General features: G+C 39.7%; 1 protein-coding gene across 8 annotated transcripts in view; it reads left to right on the top strand.

Annotated features, from left to right (window-relative positions):
* Window positions 1-16,002, top strand: part of GPM6B (glycoprotein M6B) — a 162,114-nt gene that overhangs the window by 108,840 nt on the left and 37,272 nt on the right. For 4 of the 8 annotated variants that reach the window (XM_032285924.1, XM_032285920.1, XM_032285926.1 and 1 more), the window contains exon 1: window positions 8,555-9,029. The exons of 3 other annotated variants lie outside the window; for them this stretch is intronic. In XM_032285924.1, coding sequence (XP_032141815.1) covers window positions 8,969-9,029 — 61 coding nt within the window. In that variant the 5' untranslated portion in view covers window positions 8,555-8,968. Of the gene's footprint in view, window positions 1-8,554; window positions 9,030-12,930; window positions 12,965-16,002 lie in introns of those variants that run through there. One more of the 8 variants, XM_032285921.1, reaches the window with a different exon arrangement.

Raw genomic sequence — 16,002 nt, 5'->3', positions numbered from 1 at the left:
TACAGCACTGTGTTCATAGCTCACTGCAACCTCCAACTCCTGGACTCATGGGATCATCCCATGTCAGCCTTCTGAGTAACTGGGACTATAGGTCTGCCCCACTATACCTGGCTGTTTTATTTATTTATTTAAATATAGACATGGTCTTGCTATGTTGCCCAGGCTGGTCTCGAACTCCTAGGCTCAAGCAATCCTTCCGCCTTGACCTCCCAAAGTGCTGAGATTATAGGCATGAGCCACATTGCACCCAGCCAGAAACTTTCTTAAAACCAGTTTAAAAACCCATCATTTGGTCCTCATTTCTCATTTTGGCTTTGTTTCTTCATTGTGGCTCTGTCATGTTGGGGCCCATTCCCCTCAGGGTGGTGAGACATAAGGTAAGGGTGTTTCTTGTCTCCTTCACTCTACTGCCCTAGGGTCCCCTGGAAACTCAGCCCCACTCAGGTCCCCAGGCTGTCCAGACTCAGGGCAATCCACCTACCTTACTAAGACCAAGACCATCACGCCTTCCGTTTTGTCACCCATAAAACGGAGCTGATGCTTTCTCCTTCTTAGGGCTGTGGGTTGAACTAAATAAAGACACAAATGTATCCTTCTTAATGCTGGACAGGTTACTTTTTTAACCTCTCCATCCCTTCCTCCTTTTCTAAGATGAAATTCCTTAAATCTTAGAGTTGGATGATTTTTCCTTTTCCCTCTGTTTCCTCTTCCTCACTTCCAGTTCAGAAGGAGAAGCAACCCATCCTGCCACCCACAGCTGGCCCTCTTTGTCTCCTGTGATCTCCATTCATCATCTGTCCATCTTCACTAGCATCTTCTGAAACCTCTCTTTCAGTGGCTGTCACTGCCTTTTCAGCATAAGACATGTTTGGGACTCTATTCCTGTCTGTATTTTTCCTTAAGCTGCCTGCATACTTCTCTGGCCTTCCCTTCACTACAAAATTTCTTTAGAAAGTGGGCTGTCCCTGCTTCCTCTTCTTCACTTCCCAGCCCTTCTGTAGCCCCTCTATAAACTGGTTTCCATTCCACGCTTTGCACTGATGCTGGCAAGGACATCGGAATTTTCCATTTCAATAGCCTTTGCCAAGTCCTCGCCTTCTGGTTGCCTTGACTGTGAAGACACCCTCTCCTTCTTAAAATTCCCTCCTCCTCTGTGACAGAGCCCTGTCCTGGATCTTTGCCAACATCTTCTGCATCCTTTGAGGGTGGTTCTCCCACTAGAGATCCCCTGAATTAGGAGGCACCTGAAAGGTTTTTCTCCTCTGTACCTTCTGCCTTGCCATCCCACCCACTTTTGTGATGATAATAGGTTCCTCTCTGCTAATGATAACGCCCAAGTCTTCATTTCAGGCTGAGCAGCTGCAAAGACAACACCCACATGGCTTCCAAACTTGATAGTCCTTCTCACTCTCCTTATCTGGTGTGGGTAGAATTGTGTCCCCCACCCCCCTCAAAAAATATGTTGAAGTCTTAACTCCTACCTACGAATGTGGCCTTATTTGGAAGTAGGGTCTTTGTAGACATCATCCAGTTAAGATGAGGCCATGCTCAATGAGGGTAGGCCGCAGTCCAATATGACTTCTGTTCTTATCAGAAGCACACAGACACAGACACACAAAACACCACGTGATGATGGAGGCAGAGATGGGAGTGATGTATCTACAAGCCAAGGACTGTCAAGCATTGCAGGCTATCACAGAAGCTGGAAGAAAGATCTTCCCCTAGAGCATTCAGAGAAAATGTGGCCCCACCTTGACTTTGGACTTCTTACCTCCAGAACTGTGAGAGAATAATTTCTGTTGTTAAAAGTCACTAACTTTGTGGTACTTTGTTCTGGCAGCCCCAGAAAACCAATACATCACCCGATGTCTCTAGTTCCCTATGGGATTCACTATCCTTTTAGGAATCCAAGCTGAAAGTCTCAGAATCATCCCTGAATCTCTCCCTCTTGCCTTAATACCCAGTATTTCATTTCTGCCTCAGCTGAGTGTGCAGTCCCCACCTCTTCCCTAAACAAGTGTTGTCACCCTGACTCTGCCCTCTTTGGTCTCCTATCTATCCATCCAGCTGCCCTCTGGATAATTTTCCTGAAACAGCTCTGATTGCATCACCATCCTCGTAGCACACATTGTCTGTTTCCCTCCCGCCTCTAGCAGTTGGCTGCATATTGGAATTAATCTGGGGAGATTTGAAAGCGCTCATGCCCACCACACCACCCCATCTGACAAATCAGAATATCTGGGGGTGATGCCCCGGTATCAACATTTCTTAAACTTCCCCTGTGATTCCAGTGCACAGCCAGTCCTGAGAACCATTTGCTGATAGAATATCACAATAGCCTGAGGAAGCCTAGGGAAGAAAAGATAGATCTAAGGCAATGGTTCTCAGCTGGGCGTGATTTTACTCTCCAGGAGACACTTGGCAGTGTTTAGAAACATTTTAGGTCATCAGAACTGTGGTGGTGCTCCTGGCATCTAGTGAGTAGAGGTCAGGGATGCTGTTACACATCCACAGTGCCCAGGACAGTCTCACAATAAAGAATGATCCAGCCTTAAACGTCACTAGTGCCGAGGTGGAGCAATCCTGATTGAAGAGTGAGGAGAGGAGCAGCAATGCTGACCTTGAGTTTGGGACAGACAGATATAGTAGACACCAGTGCTAAGATGGCACATGCCACCTCACACTGAAGTACTGCCTATGCTGTGCCCATTTGGCAGCCCGGTATGTTGAAACTTTTTGTGCCACACCAGTTTCCATCATAGGAAGCCTCAGCCTGCTGGTGCCAAACACATTCTCTTGTCTTCCTTTTGAAAATTAGATTCATTGGAGGCCAGGTGTGTTGGCTCATGCCTGTAATCCCAGCATTTTGGGAGGCTGAGGTGGGCAGCTCACTTGAGGTCAGCAGTTTGAGACCAGCTTGGCCAACATGGCAAAACCCCTTCTCTACTAAAAATACAAAAGCTGGGCATGGCGGCACACGCCTGTAGTCCCAGCTACTCGGGAGGCTGAGGCAGGATAATCACTTGAACCTGGCAGGCAGAGGCTGCAGTGAGCCAAGATGGTGCCACTGTACTCTAGCCTGGGCGACAGAGTGAGACTGTGTCTCAAAAAAAAAAAAAATGAGGTTCAGTAGAATATTTTTGTCAGGAGAGAGAGGCTTATTACATCTCAAATTGGCTTTTGCCAAATGGAACAATCACTGTTTTGGTGGTTCCTGAGGCTTCTAATGAGGACACTGACAGTCGTTAAATAAACAAGTGATTAGTTGAGAAGAGATTGGCTAACAGAGGTTCCGTGTATGCTCATCATCATCGATGTTGGCCAGCTTCACAACAGTGACCTGCCTAGGCTCTGCCGCTACCATTAAAGAGAAACAATAGCAATGATGGCTTATAGTTCATAGAGCTTTACCATTTATAAGCATTTTCCTATATACCAACCAGTTTGATTTGTTTTTTCAACTCTTAGCTTTATGCAGTGTCATTTCCTATAAAGGAGAGTATAGCATATATACAAGAGGTACTTAGAAAATACATGAAGAAAAAAATTAAAAAGAGTAAGGGATCGGCTGGGCGTGGTGGCTCATTCCTGTAATGGCAGCACTTAGGGAGGCTGACGCAGGCAGATCACAAGGTCAGAACATTGAGACCATCCTGGCCAACATGGTGAAACCCCATCTCTACTAAAAATACAAAAAAGTTAGCTGGGCATGGTGGTGCTCACAAGTAGTCCCAGCTACGTGGGAGGCTGCAGCAGTAGAATTGCTTGAACCTGGGTGGAGGAGGTTGCAGTGAGCTAAGATTGTGCCACTGCACTCGAGCCTGGGTGACAATGCGAGACTCTCTCTCAAAAAAAAGAAAATAGGAGACACTTAACACAAACTTATTTTAAGCAGAATTTATTTAAAATTAAAAATGCTGTGTAATGGGGCTTGAAGAGAAAAAAAAAATTTGTTCAAGCAAGTGTGAGCTTGTTGTTCTGGGAATTGATTTCCTTTGAGGGGCGATGAGGAGGGATTATACTAGGGTGTGTTTCATGTTGCATAAATGTTCCATAAAACACCAAAATTGCAGAGGAATTAGTAGTTAGAAAGAATGTGGAAACATCCTTCCTTGGTGATTAATGACTCCACACTGAGGAGTCCTTTAGAAGCCAAAAGAAACCTAAAATACAATCCTAGAAAATTGGAAGAAGTAGGCATTTGACAAAATATTTGCTAACTGTGTGACTAGGGTAAGGATATGTCGGTAGATCATTATGCATCTTGATGAATTCTCGGTCACTTGAACAGTCATAGTCATATTAGCATAGAATAGTGATTCGATTTCTTGCATATAATAGGTGCTTAATGAATCTTGAATGAATAAATGAATGAATGAACAAACAAATGAAAGAATGAACCAGTCAGTTGACTAGGATGATGTCCATAGAGATCTACATGGGATTTCTTCACCTTGGTCTTGTGTTCAACATTTCTGTCAATGATTTGAATCCCAGACACATAAAGCATATTTACTATGCTTGAAAACAGAACAAATCTGGGAAGATGATTAATGTAATAGATTACAGAAGAAAACTTCAGTATGATCTTACCAGGTTAAAAATAGGGCCAAGATGTACAGGCATCAGCCAAAGCCCTAGGTATGAGTTTAATATGTCAACTGGAGTGTGGGAGCCTCCTATTTTGAGGGTGATTGTGAAAGAGACTGGGAAGTGTTGTATCGTTCCCAGTCATTCAACCTTCTCACAGAAGTTCAGAGGCTATTTGGTAGTAAAAGCTCCTTTCTGCTTGTCAGTCCTCATCCTTTTTGCTCCTTTTATGGTATTTGACACTATTTTACACTGTTAACTTTATGCCCTTCACAGAACCTTTCTCTAATTTCATTATTCCACTTTGGTCTTATTTCTCTCGTTTTCTGATTTGTCGTTCTTAGTTTCTTTTACCCTCTTTTTAAAATTTTTCCTTTACCTTTATGTTTAAAAGGTAGTGTACTCTAAGCTGTGATCTTGGTATACTTAAAATCTGTATCTCTCTCTGGTTGTTTATTTAACATTCACTTAAAATATACTTTATTGAGGACCCACTGTGTGTCCAGAAGTGTTCCAAGAGTTGGTAATACAGCGGAGAATAAGACAGATAAAAATTTCTGCTTTTCAGAAGCCTGTATTCTAGGAGGATGGGAAGTAATGAACAAGTAAGTGAATAACGGTGTTGAGTTGTGGTTAAAGCTATGATGAAACTCAAATGCAGATTAAGGGGACCAGAAATGTCAGGGCTGCTATTTTAGACAAGAGAGTTGGGGAGAGTCCCCTGAGAAGATGGCATTTGAGCAGAACTGGACTTCCTGTTCTCCCAAGGCTGCCTCTACACTGAAAACTCCCAGATGCTGGTCTCTGGCCAGCTCCTCTCTTCTGGAGCCATATTCCCGAATGCCTCTTGGACAGCCCCTGCAGGATGTCCTAAGAGCACTCTCAACCACACTTGCTAATTTCCCCTACCAAACTTCTTCCTTCTCTTTGGTTCCCCATATTGGTTCCCAGCATGATCATCTCCTCACTCACCCAAGCTAGAAACTGTAGCCTTCCCTCAAAATCCCCCTCCATCCCTACTCATACAGATCCAATCCAATGGCATCTGGGTCCTCACTTCCTCCCTGTGCCATAGTTCAAGTCCACATTGTCTCTTGCTTGTACTGTTTCAGGAGACTCCTGACTAGTTTGCCAGCCTCTAGTCTCATCCTACCCTACCCACCCTGTCTTCCATGTTACCAATAGAATGACCTTTGTAAAGCATAGATCAGCTCTGCTCTCAAGGCTTCTATCTCTACCTACTGCCTCCAGAGCTAGCAAAGTGTCCAACCTACCTTGTTCCCAACCTACTGGTTCAGCCATCTCCCATCAATCCCTCTGTCAGAACAATCACTTCTGATGCTTTGACAGTACCCTCTTTTTCCTCTCATATCCCCTTCAATTTTTCCTAGAACTCTTTCCCTTCCTCTTCCCTACCTTTCCCTTCCCTACCCTACCCAGGAGGTTTCTAAGCATTACTGCAATAGCCAACTCAATTCTGCAAAGCTTTTTTCAAATTCTCTTCCCCCTCCACCCATTTTCTTTGTTGTGATACCATAGTGCTTGTAGCAGGCAGGATAACCCTGTTTTAGAAGAGTTTTCTGTGTCCCATTAGCCTGTGAGTTACCCAGAGACAGGCACTGTCACTTGTTCATGTCTGTGCTGCTTGTAGATGTTGGCGCTGGGGAGGTTATTTCATACACGTTTACTGAGCTGGCTGCAATTCTACAGAAGACTTACACATAAGTCAAACCACGTGAAACTGCTGTTCTTAGTCAATATCAGCAATTTCGTATGTTCAATCTAATACATCTGTTTTGTTCAGTATTTTTGTTTTCCTGTTTTGGCTTTCAGAGGTGTTCTTACCTTTAACCAGACTGCCTTAGAGCATGGGGCGCAAAGATATATTTTCAGCTCTGGAAGACATTTTCCATCCTACTCATTCTACTTATAGAACTTTCCTGGCCAGAAATGGATGCATGCCTCAGAAATGTTATAAAAAATATTCTTTTCTCTCTTCCTCTTGACAAATTTTGTTGTTCAAATGGTTTGTCATAAACAGTGAGAATTTGAGGCTGTTATAAAGTGATATAATGGTAACTTCTAGAATTGTAATATATTATCAGCCTAGTGAAAAGTTGTGAATAAAAGTGATGAATTGTTCATTTATATATAATTTTTCAGAGGGAAAGTAGATGCAGGTATAACTGGAGGATGTGTGAATGTTTTGTCTAATGGTTTTGATATCTATGATATAGAACTAGAGTTGTTCTTAAATTAAGACTGTCTCTCATATTCTGCCTTTTCACCAGTATCACTATTAAAATAATAAGCAACAGCTAGAAAATTATTAGTCTCTGTGAGTTCTATAATCAGATGACTTTGCTGGACACTTTAAAAACCAGTAGCATAGCTAATCACGGTATCTTGTTTTGTGCTGAATTGAATTTTATTTTGGTCTTGATTCTCATTCGAACTGCTGGGAGAACGAGCCTGTTAGAAACCAACACTTGCCACCTTTCTATTTGAATGGACCTAACTAGTCTTTGCAAAAAATGTCTAAGACTGTCCTATCGGGACACACCATAGGGTTTTCCTATGGAAATAATTGTATCACAAATGAATCTTTTTTCTAAAGTCTGTGGTTTTAGGCTGTCATACTTCTCGGTCTTCTGACCAGGAGACAATAAAATTTTCTGGGGCCTTAATTTGAGGGAATACATATTTGATTGTGGGCGTGGTCTTCTAAGACAATGGGTAAAGGGAAAAAGCAAGATGTAAAATTAAATGTTGAAACAAGCTAAACTGGTTTTGAAAATCTTCTCAAGTGTAACACATCTAGAAGTGTTAAATGTAAGAAGGTTTGAAGGATTATCTATAACCAAGGTGTTAAAAGATCAGGTTGTTAGAGGATTTTTATTCAGTACCTTATCCTTTTTGTTTTAAGGTGTTGAGCAAGAAACCGTCAAAACTTAGGAGAATGTTTTTAGGAGAGGGTGGTCTCCAACTTGTCTTTCTGTTTGCTTCCAAGATAAGTGTTAAGCCCAACCAACTAGCAGACTATTCATGATTTGGGAATCCTATTAATGGTCATCCCTGTATTTGACTTGAGTCTCTAATTTTTTATAGGGACAGTAAAGGTCAGTTGGTCAGCCAAATGCATAAAAAATGGTGCAGAAATTAGTGATGCTTGGAAACATATGGCTCAAAATCATGATAAAGGCTTATAATATGATAGCATGGGTTGAGAATGTTGGCCTCATAGTATCTGGGTATGCAAGAAGGCAAATCATTATTGGTATACTAACCTTTATGTTGACTATTTAGAGAGCTCTTAAAAACACTTTCTTGATTTGGAATGAGGAGTTCTAATGAGTAAAACTCCATATAGAAATACCATATCCAGTTAAAAAACTATTTTGATTTTCATTCCAAGACACTACCAAAAATGTCAGCTAGATATACTTGTGAACATGGTATGCTTATTTTTAAATAAGGAAGGGTGCCTTTTTTACAAATTAGGCTTGTGTTTCTCTTACTATCATATATATTAACTAGAGACAAGAGAGTGGGTTCTAATACCAAGTTGCTACACTGCTGTCATTAAACCCATGTTTGAGTTTTCTTCCCTCTAATGTATTTTTCTCCCCTCTTTAATTTATATTAAAAGCCATGTACCTATTGAAAAATTGTATGAAAGACAAATATTTAAGAAAGCAAATAGAGACTATGGGCACATCCTTTAAACATGCTTTGCCAGGGTCAAGGGGTAAATGAAATAAACTGATACATCATAAAGGGGTCGCCACAGGAAAGAAAGACTCATGCCAATGCAAAGACATGCAATCTCCTTAGAGACGACATATATTGCTGTCGACCAACTAAGTCACATGGTGGTAGGGGGCTCTTTTCTTTCTCCTTTATATCCCCTCCTCTGATGTCACAGATCTATTTTTTCCTGGGAGAATTAATTAGCATTCATTGGGTGTACTTAGCTGGAAGAAACGAGGTGGGGAGAGAGAGTGAGATCAAGATTGAGATCTTAAGAAAGAGAGCAAGGAGGAAGAGCCGGTGGAGAGCAGGTCCTTCCCCCGGGAGCCGCATTGAGACTGTAGGCACCACCGGGCGCCGAATGGCTGTTTTCTAACTGGGATCCTCGGTGACGTATGGCTGCCTGCCCCTTGGCAGCTGTCTTTATGGACCAGTAGGCAGAGCGAAATTGACGCTGACAAGACTTTTGCATCTTGGAAGGGACTGTAATCTACTGTAGTGAAGAACAGAGCCTCTCAATCAGACGAGTGTAAATAAGAGACGGAGGGGAGTCCAAAAGAAAAGGAAGAGGAGGAAAAACAAGTGTGTATTGGGGGGAGCAGGGGCAAAAGCATTTTTGGTGGATGGTATGAAGCCAGCCATGGAAACTGCAGCCGAGGAAAATACTGAACAAAGCCAAGAGAGAAAAGGTACCCAGCACTCTGACAATAGCCTGTTTAAAGCTTTTCACTGAGGGGTGCTTAAAAAGGGTTAGCCCGGTTTTGTCTCTCTTTTAAAATGGCTCTGAGACAATCCCTATGGCATGGTCTTGCTTTCAGGGTTGATTTTTTTTCCTGTAGGCTGATGTTAAATTAATAGAGCAGCCTTTCTTCAATCTGTTCCTGTTCCAAATCTTTCTGCTAACGGTATTTCATAGAAGGATGTCTGTAGTTTGTCACCTTGGGCAGATGCATTGGGGAAACTGTCTATTTCTAATTAATGTAATTATAACTTAGGTCCTGTGTCCTGCATGTTATATTCCAGGAACACAGAATGTGTAGTTTTCTGCTAATGCCGAGGAGGAACTGGAGGGGCATGCATGTTAATTCTGCTTTGGTTCCGCTAATGCTGTAGTGATTTGGGCATTCTCTAATTGTCTTATTCTAATATGATTGCTCTTTCTTATATCAGGCCCTGACTACGACATGTAATAATCATTTACAGTTGGAGCTTCAGAGAGGGGACATCAGCTCTGTCACCTAGTGCTGATGGAAAGGCGTGGTGGTGGGGGGGAATCTTCTGCTAATTATGACTTGGAGACTGGGGGAAGAAAATTGATAAAGGTCTTATTTCTTAAAGGGAATCTTAGAATGTACCACAATTTTCATATACAGAATGGCTTTTTGGAGGAATAAGTGTTTTTGGAGTAAGAAAATGGCAGAAAGTAGAAACTAAAATTAGTCCCTTTTTTCTAAATAATGACTGATTTCAAGTTTGATGTCCCATAGAATCAGCTCAGCCACTGTTAGCTAATGGATCTCACTGCATTGTAATTTATCTCGCTCACTCAAAGTCATAGACTGTCATAAATGCACAAAAACATATTCTATAACCGCAGTGGCTCTAATATAAAAAGCCATCATGCTAAGGTTATTTCTCACAGCCCTTGCATCCACTGACAGTCACTAAAGAGTAATTCTCCAGGACGGGTACACAACTTCACTTTATTTATAAAGGTACAGGTTGAACCTTATGAAATTGCTGATAGTCAACCATTTTAAACCACAAAAAAACAGCAATTACATGTACTTCAGCTTCACAGTATGCTGGGGTAAAGACTGCTTGTTTTTATATAAAATTTCATCGGTGCACAATAATACTTTATCCTAACCACAGCAATTTTACTTTTTAAATGAATTTTTTTAGGTGCAACAGAATACACATAACATAAAATTTACCATTTTAAGTATATAATTCAGTAGCATTAAGTACATAACACCGTAATTTTAAAATCATTTGTTTAGTTCAGTCCTTATATCAAACCTACACCTCCCCACCAAAAACCCAGCCTGTATTTTCTTGTGTGTCGTAAAAAAAAAGTTCATAAATGACCAAATAGCTATAAGAGAAGCTCTTAGGAATATTTATCAAGCTGAGGAAGTGAGATCAAAGTTTAAAAATTCATTTCCATGATGACTAGAGACTAAGTTGATTGCATGTTGGTCATTTATGAACTTTTTTTTTACGACACACAAGAAAATACAGGCTGGGTTTTTGGTGGGGAGCCTATCACAGTTTATAGTCTTCCACTATTTTGTCCTAAAATAGATGATTTTACTTAGTACATACTTTTAATTTTTATTAATGTGGTATTCAACCATGGCAGATAAAACTGTTTTGGTCTCTGTAAAAAAAATCCCTTTTTTAAAATTTCTCACCAAAAGGAAGCAAGGGTCATGTAACCAATATAAAATCATTACTACACAACTGTGTATCTTATCATCACTTAGTCTTATGGACTGCTATTATTTTGTCAATTAAATCTTATTTAATAACATCTACAGGTTGCTACTAATCCCTGACGACCTGTATATGAAAAGTCATTCGTTGTGATTTTAGAGACAAATTTAGAAGCGAAAGATAATTTTTGGAGGAACTTTAAAAATTACCTAAATGTATAAACACTAGCTGCTTGTTAAATAATTCAAAAATATCACGCTACCAGAAGCTAGTATGACATGTATGGTACATGCTTGAATAAGAATACAAGCCAGGGAATTTGTTTTTTCCTGATCTACCGCAAGAGGGGTTGTGATTGTTACGTGACCCACCATAAATGTTGATCTGGAGGGTGGCTTATCTAATCTGCATTTAGATGAACAAAGTTAGTATGCTGGCTACACAAAGTCAAAGCCCACACAAAACGCTTTGTAGTTTCCCAGTTTGCTCTCCCATCATCATTAAGGTATACACAGGATAAAATGATAGCCACAAATATTTCTGCGTGCTTATCAAAGTGGTATTCCTTCAGATTTAATTTTAAGTTTATTAAAAAATTCTTTCCATGGAAATTAACATTTTAAAATTTGACATAGTTATTTATAGAATGCGTTATATAATTCTTGAGCTGTCGGATCTGTTTTATGTTTTTTAAGCATTTCAGCAAAGGATTTTATTCATTAAATTTAATCCTGTAAATTTTGTCACTTTATGCAGTTTTTTATGCACATACATATTTTTTTTCCTGTGTTTCTCCTTTCCCATCTGTTTTCAATTGTTGATAATGGAGCGATGCTTCTCTCTCAGTTTGGGGTATTATTGCCCAGCGGTTAGTGCCCCATAGCTTGTGAATTAATATCTGTAGATAATTATCGCAGTGTCTATTAAGAATGTAAATTAAACTCAGCTTTATAAATTGACCTTGCTTTTCTAGTTGGGGTCTTTCCTGGGAGTTTCGGCAGAACAACACGACCCAGCTATTGTGATTCACTAACTCCTACAAAGAGAGCTCTTTCTTTAAACTAAATCAGAATGACTTTGTTTCTACTTTAGACAGAATTAATCCATGTCCTTAAAAAAGGAAAGCATTTGTGTTTTTTCAGTCTCATAGTTTTTATCACAGAATACTACCAGTTACCAAAATTCATAAGAAGTATTTAGTAGAAATTTAGGGACTTTTAAGGAAAACGAGAGGATTTTCTTAGATGAGTGTAAGAAATGCCAAATTATTCCAAAGCCAGTTTTTAAATTAAAAGCATTAAATTAAAGTGTGAAGATTGAGTAAGCAGATTCACTGAAATGATATAACCTGAGGAAATGAATAAGACAGAATCAAAAGAAATAGATCATAGAACCCAGTAATAAAAAGATGGAGAGAAGGTTTCCATTGATTTCAGTGGAGTATTACTTGATGTCATTTCATTTGTGAAAATAAATGCATCTGAAATTGCTGAGAGTACGTCATCACTGAGTAGAAAAACAATTGAATCATAACAACTTTGTATGCTCTATTATGGGGGGAAATCTATCTGTTATGAAAATTATTTTTATTATATGTAGGTAATTGAATTCTACTGAAACAATTGTAGTCAGGCTAGTTAACTTCCTATGAATCATTGCTGAAATAAATTACAGGCATCAAATTAAATTCATAACCACACAGGAAGAAAAATACAGTGAATGGGAAACAATGTGTAATTTAAAATAAATTATAGGATATAGTCAAAGTAAGAAATGAATTGAAATTATTGACTTGGTTAAAAAATTAACACATCCATTTTAATCTTTTTAATCAGATAGTTATAATTTCTTATGTGTTTTTTGTTTTTAATTTAGCAAAATGTATGCACTTTTGGGTCTCCTTTTTTGTTTAGGAAAAAAAGCACTCCTTTAGAATATAAGACTTGTATGATAAAAACCCAGAGACACATTGTACACGTTACACTATTCCTGATGATCTGCAAATTATTGCATTTTGAAATTTGTATTGACATTTTCTAACTTGGTTATATGAATATGGTACAGAGGAAGTTTTAGATGCAGTTATTATCTGTAAGAATTTGCCAAGGTGGACATCTGAAGAGATGGTGTCTGGGGAATAGGCTGTAGAGAAAAGTGGCTGGCCAGATGGTGCGGAACATATGTGGTAGGTATGATACAGCTTCTTTTGATTTTTTTTTTTTTTTAGAACATTTAAATGTGGAAAAGATCTCAATGAGCCATTTGTTACATCTTCTACTTTTAAGTTACCAATTCCATTAGGATTTTTTTCAAGACTTGGCCTTGCTATTTCATTAGAAAAAGAATTCTGGGCCATTTCCGGAAATTTAGATTTGCCTTCCCTAACATTGAGTGTAAACCCTGAATTAAGATCATTATAATTTTCAAGATCACGTTTCTCTGTTATTTGGAAGTACAGGCTCAATTTAGACTAAATGATCTTAATAAAGTGACTTAGTCTTGATGTATCTGAGAACATGCAAAATCATCAGTGTCCCCATTACTTAAACTTTCCCTTACTGTGATTGATGGATTGGATTGTTACAGAAACACTCTTGCTTTTTTCTCCTTTGGACCAAATGTACATACATAGAAGATAGTTGGCCAGGAGTAGGGATGGCTATGGAATGGAGGAAGAATGTGACCACACTGACATTTTAAGAGAGGGAGGTTACAATCCCAGTTGCACAAATGTGCTTTGCTGTTCGTCGATTTGTTCATTCACTTATTCATTTATGATGTTCTTCTTTGAAATGTCATTCTTCCTCTGTCCCTTCAGCTCATGTTACAGGAGTACAAGGGTGCTAAGTCATCTTAGGGACCATTAGGAGTAGTATAATCTTGGTTTTAATAATAATTTTGCTTATTGGTGGCAGATTAAATAGACAAAATGCCATAGAGAATTTTGATCCTTAGCCAGCTGAGTGATATTTCTCACCAACCAGTATATAAGAGAAAATACAATAATTTCCTATTTGATAGGCTGATTTTATTAATTACATTAACTGCTTTATGTAGCCAAGCCTTACTATGCTATATTTAAAATAAAGGGTTAACACGCTTTTTTCTTAAAGGTCAGATAGTAAATATTTTAGGTGCTGCAGACCACCTAATGTCTGTCATAAATGTTCAAATCTGCCATTGTACCATGAAAGCAGCCATAGATAGTATGTAAACAGATGGGTGCAACTATGTTCCAATAAAACCTTATAAATAAAAACAGATAGCCATAACTTACCAGCCTTTACTATATTTACAGCACTGTGATGGCATTCTTTAATATTTTAAATAATAGCTAAAAATGAAGGATAACAAATGTGGCTTTGAAAGACCTTGCTCAGTGAATATGATCTTTCTTGGAAGCTCGGTGTTTGTCACTTAGTTGCTTCCAGTGATAATTTGCTAGGTGCTAAGAAGCATGCTAGTCTAAAGTTAATTTGTTCAACTTTATGGCTAAATTACATTAAATAAGTAAATAGGAAAAAATGAACAAGGCGTTGTTTTGCTTTCCTTTTTGCAATTTCCCCTTGTTTCATGCCCACCTTTGGCAGTGACCACTCACAGCTGTGCCTGTCTTCATAAGCCTCCACTGGTCACCTCATCTCTATCTTCCACCCTCTTAGGGGGAACATTTTGCAGTCTTCTCCCTGTAGGGCATAAACCATTTTCCCATTTCTTGCCAGGTGCCTAGTACTTCTTGCCTGGCGAGAAGGCTGCCATTTCTTGCCTTCAGAGAATGTGGCACCATCCATGTCTGAGAGAGAATCTCCCGAAGAGTAAAGCAAAATCTAAATCTTTTTTTTTCTTTTTGTCAACTGGACATTTTAAAAGACGTTTTGAGCCGAGGCATCCTCTTGGAATCCTGTGGCTGCCTTTTAGGTGTTGGGATCATGTCCTTGGGATTAAAATGTACACTGTGTTTTTTGAAATTTCATAAGTAACTCTATATTTAATGCCTTTCTTTAAATTTGGCTCAAAAATATGGAAGTGGTTTTTTTTTTTCTTTTGTATCTAAAGATTTACTGTTGTAAAAAGGCTCTCCAGAAGTAGAACACATCCATCCAGTTGCCTGTCCCATCTGTGTATCTTCTGGATCTATTCATTTATTTTAATGCTCAATTAAGGGTCTTAGGCATGGCTGTCATGTTTTTCTCAGAAAACACGTTAACATTGGGTAGTCCTTGGTTTTTCTTTGTCATTGCCTAACAGCCTGCTCTTGCTTGCCTGAATGTCTGGAGACTTCCCCCATCCATGCGAAGAGATGAGCACAGAGCATGGATAAATCTTCTGCAGAGAGATCCTGAATTGCATGGCCTGGCTTGGTAAAAGTCAGCATGGTGGAGGATCTAAAGGTCCATTTCTGGGTCCACAGGGTCCCAGGGTGCTCTCTTCCTTTCAACCAAATATTCAGCCAACATTTATTGGGCACCTACTGTGTGCTGAGTATATAGAGATGAATTTTTGTAAAGGAGGATAAAAGTTTCCAGATCAAAAGTGATAGAGCTACTTAGAATCCTCTTGCTTGGGGGTCTATGTGGAGGGCTCACAGCCCCTTTACCAAGAGGAAATCAGATCACACCATGAAGTGCCTTGACCTTCTGGTTCTTTCTGTCAGCCCCACTAGGTTTTCTTGCCTTCAGAGAATGTGGTGCCACCTATGCCTGAGAGAGAATCTCCCAAACAGTAAAGCAAAAAAATCGAAATCTTTTTTTTTTTTTTTTTTTTGAGACAGAGTCTCACCCTGTCATCCAGGCTGGAGTGCAGTGGCACGATCTCAGCTCACTACAGCCTCCACCTCCCAGATTCAAATGATTCTCCTGCCTCAGACTTCAGAGTAGCTGGGACTACAGGCATGTGCCTCTTTTTGTTTTTTTTGAGACAGAGTTTCCTTTTTTTTTTTTTTTTTGCCCAGGCCTGGAGTGCAGTGACACGATCTCGACTCACTGCAACCTCCACCTCATGGATTCAATCGATTCTTCTGCCTCAGCCTCCCAAGTAGCTGGGACTGCAGGTACATGCCACCACGCCCAGCTAATTTTTGTATTTTTAGTAGAGACAGGGTTTCACCATGTTGGCCAGGCTGGTATCAAACTCCTCACCTCAGGTGATCGTGCTTCTTTGGCCTTCCAAAGTGCTGGGATTACAGACGTGAGCCGCCACACCTGGCCAATTTTTTTGTATTTT

Source organism: Sapajus apella, unplaced genomic scaffold (assembly GCF_009761245.1).
Source record: "Sapajus apella isolate SASKATOON/1434 unplaced genomic scaffold, GSC_monkey_1.0 scaffold17, whole genome shotgun sequence".
In the NCBI taxonomy this organism is placed as follows: Eukaryota; Metazoa; Chordata; class Mammalia; order Primates; family Cebidae; genus Sapajus; species Sapajus apella.
Note: the sequence above shows the minus strand (reverse complement) of the source record. Positions and strands in the feature narration are given on the sequence as shown.